The 10,581-nt window shown below is 36.8% G+C and overlaps 2 protein-coding genes across 2 annotated transcripts; both read right to left on the reverse strand.

The window, feature by feature from the left end:
- LOC109721237 (sphinganine C4-monooxygenase 1-like) lies at positions 474 to 3,405 on the reverse strand. The gene is made up of 2 exons (XM_020248728.1): positions 2,766 to 3,405; positions 474 to 1,451 (listed from the first exon to the last, which is right to left on the reverse strand). The coding sequence occupies exons 1-2, from the start codon at positions 2,994 to 2,996 to the stop codon at positions 909 to 911; spliced, it is 774 nt and encodes a 257-aa protein (XP_020104317.1). The 5' UTR covers positions 2,997 to 3,405; the 3' UTR covers positions 474 to 908.
- On the reverse strand, positions 5,887 to 9,856 carry LOC109721226. The gene is made up of 2 exons (XM_020248704.1): positions 9,754 to 9,856; positions 5,887 to 7,656 (listed from the first exon to the last, which is right to left on the reverse strand). The coding sequence occupies exon 2, from the start codon at positions 7,255 to 7,257 to the stop codon at positions 6,106 to 6,108; it is 1,152 nt and encodes a 383-aa protein (XP_020104293.1). The 5' UTR covers positions 7,258 to 7,656; positions 9,754 to 9,856; the 3' UTR covers positions 5,887 to 6,105.

Raw genomic sequence — 10,581 nt, forward strand, 5'->3', positions numbered from 1 at the left:
CAGTGGTTGTTGACAATCATAATCTTTTGCTCAATAAACTATCATAAGCTTTTTTTTCGTTTTCTTTTTTCCCCGAGATATGCTCTCTGCTTTTCGGCCGTAATTAGTGGAGAAATGGACTGATTTAAGGTGCATGCATATAAGGAGTTTAGATTCCTTGGCAGGTTCTGCAAGGTGAAAGTAGTTTCAATCAATGTCATAAACAGTGTTGTGTGTCTCTCGAATTCTTAGTTTCAATACATTTTGAGTGAAATCTAAAAGAGAACCTCTTTGTAGAGTTTGCTACAGTAGCATAGGCAGTGATTATCCACCAGACCCAATGATTGTGAGCATACATAAGTTCCTGGGTTTGTTGGTAACCCAACTAGCCAACATCCAGGGGAAAAGCCACTTTGCAGAACAAAGAGGTTAAGGGCAACATAAAATTCCAAAAAAAAAAAGAAGAGAGAAATGCATTAAGGAATGCCACAGTATAACCAATCGCAAATATTATACTAAAGCGAAAGTAACTTTATACAGCAAGCAATACGTACAAGTACATTAGAACAGATGAAATCATACTCAGCAAATAAACCAGACATTAGTGCCGACATCCAGGTTCAGTTCATAAATCTGCACGGGCTGCGCATGACCAAACTCTACATTGCAAAACAAAAACCTCTAGAATCAAAGGAAACACCGTAAACGAGCAGCAGTTAACAACAAGCGCCCTAAAAGGCACTTCTCCGAATAGCAGAGAATAAGCAACTAGTAAAATAAGCACTCCAATATCTCGCCATAACTCGAACCGTCTTCCACTCCGTTGATTACGAGTTGATGATCCAAATTTTCAATCCTCGGACTCGGAAGTGGTACCCTTTGAAAACTCTTCATAGTCTGAGTAATCTATATACGGATAAGAGCTCAAGCTACTCTTTCAGTGGCCTCGCCTCTAACCCCCCTTCTTTGCGGGTGACTAAGCTGTAGGGCATGTGGGTCCCCAATATTCTGTCCCAAATAGAAAAGAACGGCTGCGAGTAGTTGTACTTCGACCCTTGCAGCTGATGATGGATGTCGTGATACGCAGTATTATTCTGAAAGAAGAGGTGGAATATATTACCGGGGAGCCAGAGGCCGCAGTGATCGTCGACAGTCTTCATGACAGCAAAACAGAAGAAGAATACAGCTGTCCGAGCCGTCATTCCTGACACGAGGAAAGAGATAACACCGCCGAAGGTGTCCAAAAGAAGACCCTCCAACGGGTGGTTGTAGAGGGCGCCAATCGCGTAAGGGACGACCAGCCTGTGGTGCTGGGAGTGGATGTGGCGGTATAGGAACTTATTCTGGTGCATGTATCGGTGCACGAAATACTGCCATGTGTCCATCACGAACATCGCCACGATAATTTGGAGCAGCTGGATTAGAACGGGTAGTTGGGCTATGGTGCCCGTTGGACTTGAATCAGAAGTTACCTGAAACAAAAGGAGAAAGTTGGATCGAAATGATGATGAAGTTATGTCCATGGAAAACAAAGAGCCTTGTTGTTTTAGAATCATCATGCACTTCATGTAAACAAAAATTCAGATTAAAAGAGGGTCAATTGTGGTAATCAGAATCTTCAAAATAGCAGAAGTAAACCAAGCTTTCAGATCTCTATCATGATCTTCGCACCTCTACCCCCAAAAGTGGGTGGTCAAATTTCTCATAAATGAGTTTTCTAGTTAATCACCAATACAGGAGGGTGGATTTCAGAAACCGGATTATACATTCAAACAGTCAAAGAACATAACTATCCGTAAAATTATTAATGATGCATGAAAAGTGACAACCATACTGGACCAAAAGTATGTCTGAGATCTAATCCTTGAGAAACACCTGATCATATCCTACCATCCAATTCATCTACCAAGAATCACAACATACTATGCTGAAAACATTCCGACCATCTTCCCGACAGCAAAAACTGTCTGTCTTTTAATCCATTTCCTCTTTTGGCATGGACAGAATTTACATGGCATAATCAGCACATGCTTCTTTTCACTACTAATTTGATAGGTCACAGGTTGAAGGGCTGCCATAATCAGAAGTAACAACTGAGAATTGATGAGCCCCATTTCCTGGGCAAATCAGTAGGTCTAGCATTATGAACTTCAACAAATATGTGATGCAGGCTGATACAGTAAGAGGTATCATTACAGGCCAACTGCCCATGTAAGAAGTAACTGGATTTTTCTTCTTCTTTTTTTTTTTTTTTTCCGAAATCATCTTACTCTCCGGACGATAGAACCCAAATTGTAAAACCACATGATAAAAAACATATTCATGTATATAACACTTAGTACTGTAATCCGTCAAGACCAGTTCAATCATTAACCTCAATAGGAGACTGAATCGAAAAGCTCGATAAATCCCATCGAAAAGCTCGATAAATCCCATTAAAATCTACCGTTAATAGTTCTTCCATTTCAACCTATTTCCCATTATACTAGGATTAATGTTACTTACCAAAGACAACAAAAAAAAAGTTGGGGAAAAAAGCACAAAAGTCTAAGATTAGAAATAACATGCATTTATTTCCTGACAAAATTGACTTTTTTCACTCGTCACTTCAAATCATTATCAACGCTAGATCCTACTTTTTCTTTAAAACTTCTCATTAAACCTTATCCCAATTTCAAATATACCCTTTATTAGCTAAACAACGAAACCATTCAACCAAAAATAAGAACAACAACAACCAAAAAAAAGCAAAGAAAACATTAAAAAAAATTCTAGGGTTTTCTCACCAAGAAGAGCAATTGGGCGATTGTCGCTTGCGCGAGCTGTTGAAGGAGAACTCCCTTGATCACGGACGATAAGGACACCAGATTCTTCTGCTCCTCCTCCTTCCTCGTGTGCAATCGATACCGATCCAACGGTGGGAGGAGCTGGTACACCCCAGCGTACACCCAATACACCACGATCGGGGCGAAGGTCCCCATCGTCTCGTCGCTCACGTACCCTTCCCAAAACACCATTTTTCCTCCTCTTTTTTTTTTTTTCTCCTTTTGATCGCCGATTCAAAGGAGCAATTTCGACGACGACGACGACGAAGAGGAGGAAGAGGATGAGGATTCAGGGATCAAATCGAAAAACCCATGCTAGGGTTTCCGATCCCTCGCGCTCCCCCTCTTCGCAGATCTAGCGCGAACCAGGGTTCCGATTCGCGTTTTCGGAATCGGGGGCGCCGAAGAAGACGAATGAAGCGGCGAGAATTTTTTAGGGTTTGGAAATTTAAAAAAAAAAAAAAAAACCGAAAAGTCGACTCAAAAGAAATTAATAACTGAAAATATAAAAAAAGAAATTTAAAAAACGGAGTATGAAATTTTACGGAAATATGTTTGAGTTGTGGTGGGAGGAGATCGAAAAAGAAGATATTTTTGTTTTTTTTTGGGTGGGGGAAAACGTGTAAAGGATAGGAGGGGACTCGAAGAATAGAGAAGTTTCTAATTTCTATTTAATGGAGACCCCTCAAGTATAGAATATTTAGAACTAAATCCAACAACTACTTTTTTATTTAATTAAAAATTAATTAAATTAGTTAAATTGAATTTTTTGTTAAATCTTAGTACGATACTATTCAATTTATTGTGAATTTTATCAACTGCTAACGCATGATAGTTAATGGAGCTATTAATTTTTTTAAAAAAAACCTTAGTTTAATTTAAAAGGATAACTTTAATTAAAATAATTGTTTATTCAAAATTTGAAATGGCACACTGTTGAGTGGGGTCTCTATGAATTTCAGTTTTTCAGAAATGTTTTTTCTCTTTATTTGGTCCATAACACCATTAAATGCATTATAATAAATATCTAATAGATGAAAATTATTATTTGTACCATTCTAAAGCGGATGTATGATTTATACTCCTCCACTAAAAAAAATTTATAATTTTTTAAAATTTAAATATATTAAAATAAAAAAGTTGATCATCAACTTTTGACGAGTGAGGCTACTATGCTTCTGAAAGCACGGAGCCTTTCGTGCTTCCAAATTATTTTTGATATTACGACTTTCGAATCGTCGATCGGCTCCGTTAAACTTGATCTAAAATATTTGAAGTACCTAAAAAAACTTGCAATTTTTCGATATCATTTGCCTAGTGAACTAAGGGGCTCAAAATCAACGGCCGAAAATAAAAATCTTACAAAACGTGATAATATGATATTAAAATTTTAGATCAAAGATATTGATCTTATTTTATATAGTAAAAAGAATTTTATATCAAAATTTCACGTGATGTGGATATTTCTACACCGTTAAATTTACAAACGACTCACCACGGCCATTAAAATTATTGATTTTGAGTCCCTTCGATCACTAGGCAAATGATATCAAAAAATCATAAAATTTATCTTCTAAATATTTTAAATACTCTAGATCAACTTTAACGGAGCCGATCGACGATTTAAAAATTGTAACATCGAAAATGATCTGAAAGTACGGAAAGTTCAGTGCTTCCAGCATAGTAGCCCCACTCACTTTTGGCCACATAGATATATGTAAATATTAAATGTCCTTTATTTTGCTATTTATTATGGTCATTTTGTGGACAAGACAAAGACAATTGGAGTACTTAATTATACAAATGTCCTTATCGTAACTAGTAGTCTCTTCCAAGCTAAAGTTTTATATTAAAAATTGTGCCTAAATTGTGCCATTTGGGGATAAACTCTGCATGGTTATTAAGTTAATATCTCAAATTGACCTATGATTCACGAGAAATTTAAAAATTTTATCTTATAATTTTCACTCAAAAAAATAATATTTTAAAGTATAACAGATTAGATATTGCATGTTAAGTGCTTGAATTTATATTTAGATATACAAAGCAGTGGTAAGCTAATCTGCAACCGCATGTACAAAAACAACTATTAAAAATAGCATTTATTAATAATATAGACTAAGTTTAACAATATCGATCATCGATTCAAATATCTTTTTGACAGAAACGACGCAAAAATAAATATCCATCTATTCAGATGCCTCTTTGTCAAAAACGAAGTAAAAATAAATTTCTTGTTTACTCCTATAAATATTCTAACTTTACTCTTTATTAAATAGCTATATTTTCCTGTAGCACCTACGACTAAATCAGTGCAAGGACACCACTTAACGTTGTCTCTAATAACAACAAATTGAGGAACATCATAAATGATACAGGACCAGAACCATTCATAGTTTCCTTGGAATATTCAGATCCATTACAGTGGGCTCAGCTATAATAGCTACAGCATTGTGTGCTGAAATTTAAAAAAAAGAAAAAGAAAAGAAAGATTTTGCCTTTTCTGTGTACTGTATTTTTGTCCAATACTTACTTATCCACTGAAAAACTAATACCTGATTCCCACTAAAACCACTAGATCTAGAATTTCTGAAAATATTTGATAAATTGTACTTATTCAGATGAGACAGCTTCAGCGTCGTTCCAGACGAATAACTACGGGTTTGCGAAATCTCATTGCTGATACCCGCCACATTCTGGGCGGGTTAGGACAGGTGGATTCCCCACAAACAGGCCCCGTTGCCACGCCTTGATTGCGATGCGATATCGCAAATTTTGTATTTAATGATGATGTAGCATGAAAGCAGAGTAGAGGAAGAGATTACAGCTGGGATTATGATATAATAACACAAACAACGCATAATGCAGAATCAGCAGTGGGTGATGTACAAATCTACACCCTGGAAGAATGGAGTCATCTGGAGATAAAACAAAACTGTGTTCTGCATCTTCCAAGTTGTCACCACGTTTCATCATGGAAACATGCGTTTGAAAAATATACCTATATATATATATATATATATATATATATATATATATATATATATATATATATATATATATAATAATAACACAATACAGCAGAATAAAGCACTTTTAAATCACAAGCATTTGAAGCTTCGCAATTTCCCGAGTCATAAGAAAAGAGAAGAGAAACAAATAAACACAATCACTCTCAAATGACCGAAAAAGAGGATATAGGATAAACACAGCATTACCACACAATTTGACATGTGTAAAGTACAACATAGGCACTCGAAACTCTGGAATGGATTTTCTTAGAGCGTCGATCCGGCGCAGATCATTCCATCCCGTCAGCGGCGGAATTTGTGGGGCTTCCTTTTAGCAGAGAAATAAGACTTCCGCCATGCACCCTCCCTTCGGGTGCAACAATCTCGAAGCTCTTAAAATGATCCTCTCTTTTGATACCCGTCAATGTCAATCGAGACGATGAGGTCTTCATAGAAGTGGGAACCAATACCTGAGGAGGAATTCGAAGCTGTCCTTCCCAAACCTTTGCAGAGGTGTTTGTGTAATTATCATTTAAACCAGAAGTCACCGATGAAGATGAGCGTTCTTCATCCGCGTTGCTTCCCACTGTAGAAGGTGGGACAATCCCATGGAACAGACCTAGGCCGATCATGTTCTCTCTCTTCCCGGCTTCCCGCTCCTGCTGTGATGCAGGAGCAGCACAGAGCCCCTCTGCAGTTTTAATGCAACCGAGCTTCTGGCATCTTTTACCTCCTCCGTGAGCTTTGCAGAAGGCCGTGCGGGACTCAGCGCCTTTGTTGCACCCTGGCTTCTGACACCGCTGACTGCCGCCATGGGCGATGCAGAGCTTGGATTTCCCGCGTGCGCCTTTCGAGCATCCTTGAAACATGCATTTTTTTGGGTACTGGTGTTTGGTATTCTGACGAACTTGGGAACCGAGAACAATACCAGCTGTATAATCAATCATACAATGGCGATTAGCATTTAAATTACCCCCGAGATTGGTTTGAACACAACGATTTGGCATGGCCTCAGAATTGGAGAAGTTCTCGAGTCTCGGAGGAAAGAGCGAAGAGGGCATGTACCCTCCTGCACTCCTCTTCGCCGAAGTTGAGCACTCGTCAACAACTGGAACTGGAAGATGCTTTCCATGGGATAATCCAAGTTCTAACATTTCACAATCTGAATCAGAATCCCAACTTTGGCTTATTGAAGAAGCAGATTCTTTAGATTTGCTATAGAAAGCAGGAGCCGGACCCAGTCCAAGGACCAACTGGCAGCCATCATCATGAGAAGAAGGGAGATAACTGCTTTTCGAATAAGCTGTTCTGCGGGGTTTTTCAGATAAGCTTAGGCAAAAAGTTGTGTCATCTAAGTTGCCACTGTTTTTCATTTCTGCAGTTGAAATAGGGGTGATAGGATTCCTGCCCTTTGCCGAGAGATCTGTTATCGTGAATTCCATACTTAATGAACATGAGAGTCAGTGAATGTAGTGAAGTTTTGGGAGGTCTTGAAGGTGGAGGAAGAGACCAATGGGCACAAGGTAAGTCAATTTTGCCAGCTAGTATTTTGTTCTAAACAACTTAACATTAAGAAGTATAGAGTAAGTGAAATGGAAATATGCATGGAAACTTAATTGACTGCCTCCACCACTAACAAACCCGGAAGTATCCGCCCTGTCCATGATGGCCTGAATTTTGTAACGTATTGTCTTTCTAAAACAGAGGCTCTTTGAACCCCCTTGTCTCAGATGTTATTTAATAAAAACAGTACAGGGGTTGAGCAGCTAAGGTTGCAGAGTAAGAAAGTTTGAAGTGGCACGCATAACTCTTCGTTGAAGAAAACCCGAACTTCATTAAACCTACAAGCAAGATAACCAATAAAAAAAAAAAGCCATAAAAGAAAGAATAATAATATTTCACTATAACTATATCAGTTGCTTGTTTACTGCAAGCGTGTCAGCAGTTTCATTCTTACAGTGGCATCCAACTGTTTATAAAAACTTTCTCTAAAATCTAGAAAGTAAAAGCAGCAAGAACAAAAAGTAACAGGGTGACAAAGAATGGCAAAATAGTAAGCTCATGTCGGTCTATATTCTCAAATATATATATATATATTCATGTTCATCAGGAACATTCATAAATTTGAGAAAAAGAGGCATCAGCTGAATTTTGTAATCTTTCTTATATGCTTGTTCCTTTACTTCTTTTCTTTTCTGGTTGCATACTGGAGAAAAATGATAGAGAAATTCAAAATTTCTAAATCAAGTGAAAAGAGTGAACATGTACGGCCAACTACCAAGATATCAGCTAATTTGCACATGGAGCAGCCATAAAATGGTTAGCAAGATCAAAAATAGACATAGAACTCGGCCTGTAAGAGCAAACCAGAGAACAATTGAAGTATTCGTCCTATAAATTACTATGTTATCTGCTATTTATCAAACATCTAATTTATATCTCCACCACCAGTTAAAGAAAATAAATATAGAACCTACAAAAACCTGCACAGATCGGTGGTAGGGATTGGAAAAAGAGATGGCGCGGAGGATAGGAAGCTAGGCAGTATAGATGACACCATGGACAAGGTCCAAGCAATAAGTTCTCGTTAGTAACCTAAGCAAAACCCGTGAATGATCTCAAGCCAAGCTAATTTTGTCTGTCCTCAGCTTGGAGTGACACAGGATTATATATACCACACAGAAGGAGGTCAGGCCAGGTCTGACGAGTAATAAAATCCCGGGTTGCCCAGGCCCAACACGATTTCTCAGGATTCAAATATTTTGCAATCTGACTTGACCCAACAAAAATAGACAGACCTGATCCGACCAACCGAAAAACCAAGCTGAATCAGGCTTGATTTGCTCAGGTACACTTATTGAGCACCAGCAAAGTACGAGCTGGTGCACATAGTATGCTAAAAAACAACATCCCCTGCTCGACCAATTACATAAAAAGCTTATGATTGGTATGTATAGCGCCCCGCATGGATACGAGGGTTTTTAATGTACACAAAGAGCTTAAAAACATAATAATAGTCTGCTATTGCGGCAATAAGATATACAAACAGATCAAATAGATGAAGTACACAAGCTGTGCCAATGTCTTACAGACTCTTGATCTGAATTGCCATTAAAGAGATTTTCGGAAGATCAAATGTAGGCGTAAAACTCTTTGGTTTCAATGGAAGCTCAAAGAAAAGTTAAAGGGAGTCAATCTAAACCACTCTAACAATTGAAAACTCGAAGGTTAAGTATAACCTCAGAGAAATTGTTGACAATATTGGCAATAGGAGATTTACCAACAGTAACAATAATGTCTTTATTGTTCCCATGACAAATCACAGAAACTCACCTTCCTAGCAGCAACATCTACCCTGTATCATAGGCAAGTACAAAGAACCCAACAACACAATCAAACAACTCGACTATACATCAATTACCTACCTTAAGATCTCTTGTAGAGCATGTTCAACTACACATATCATTGCATATATTCAAACATTTTGAAGATAAAAGGAAAGGGATATTACCTAAACATGATTACACAAAGTAGATAACATACAAAAATCATAAACTATGAAGTAGATTATTCATAGATTAGCTAGATTTAATCTATAAACTATGAAGTATCCACTCAAGTAGGCAACCACACAGTCGAAACATAGTAAATTTTCTCTTTAAACACAACCTTGTGTAAAATTCCAATTGCAAATCATGTAAAAGAGCCCCTAAAATTGAGCCAAAAATCCTTTTTTTTCGTTAAATTAAAGGATTGGGAGGCTCAAAAACTCCAATTAAGATAAGATCTAAGAGAAGACCTATAAACAAATTCAAACTCCGAAGCTAAATAATCACAACACAGCGCTCAAATCATCAAATCTCAACATTATACTAACAAAACTCGATTGTAAAAGGAAGGGTAATACATAAACGAGATCAAAATTTAGAGAAAAGTACCCGGATGAGACCTCGAGTTCCTCGAAGAGATAAAAAATGGCGGAGATACAAAATAAAATAATTCAAAAAATAAAGGAGACGAAATTAATTATAAAATAACAAAATAAATGGCGATTTGAAACTACAGTGTAGAACCGGTTCATCATGTCAACCGTGAACCGAACAATTATCTACCTAAGTGTTTTTTTTTTTTTTTTCTAATTGCAATTTAAAATTATTGGTTGATTTTACTCTCTGATGGTACTAACCTATTTGTTTTATTCAAGCGATTAAATTTTGCGCATAAATTTTTAGTTAGTGTGAAACGTTTGATTTAGTAATATTAGATGATTAACAAGAATGTTTTTATCAAATCAACAATTAAAAAGAATTACAAATCAATCACAATAGGAACATCCGAGAGCCAAAAGGGGCAAAAAGAAGAAAATAGAATAATTTAAATCACGGACATGCAAATTATCATACAATTTATTAATGGTTTGACACGTGGAGGTTGAATTATTATAATATAATACATAAAAAATAAATAAATAAATGAAACAGTAACGTGTTGAATTTCATTGGCCACGTGGTTTTGTTTACTGAACGAAGGGATCCAATTTAAGCATTTTATAATCCAATACTTAATTATCCTGGTTTAAAAATTAAGAACACGTAACTTGTCCCTAACCCTTCGAATTTCGCACCAGCCAAATTAAGAACATGCTTCGACCTTTTATCGTGCTAAACATTTTTAAACTATCCTAAGCTCTTTTTTTCAGAAAAAAAAAAAAAAAAAACTCTGATGTGGACATGAATCCATTAATGCAAAGCTTTTTAATATATATA

The sequence above is a fragment of the Ananas comosus genome, linkage group 1 (genome assembly GCF_001540865.1).
Source record: "Ananas comosus cultivar F153 linkage group 1, ASM154086v1, whole genome shotgun sequence".
NCBI classification, from domain to species: Eukaryota; Viridiplantae; Streptophyta; class Magnoliopsida; order Poales; family Bromeliaceae; genus Ananas; species Ananas comosus.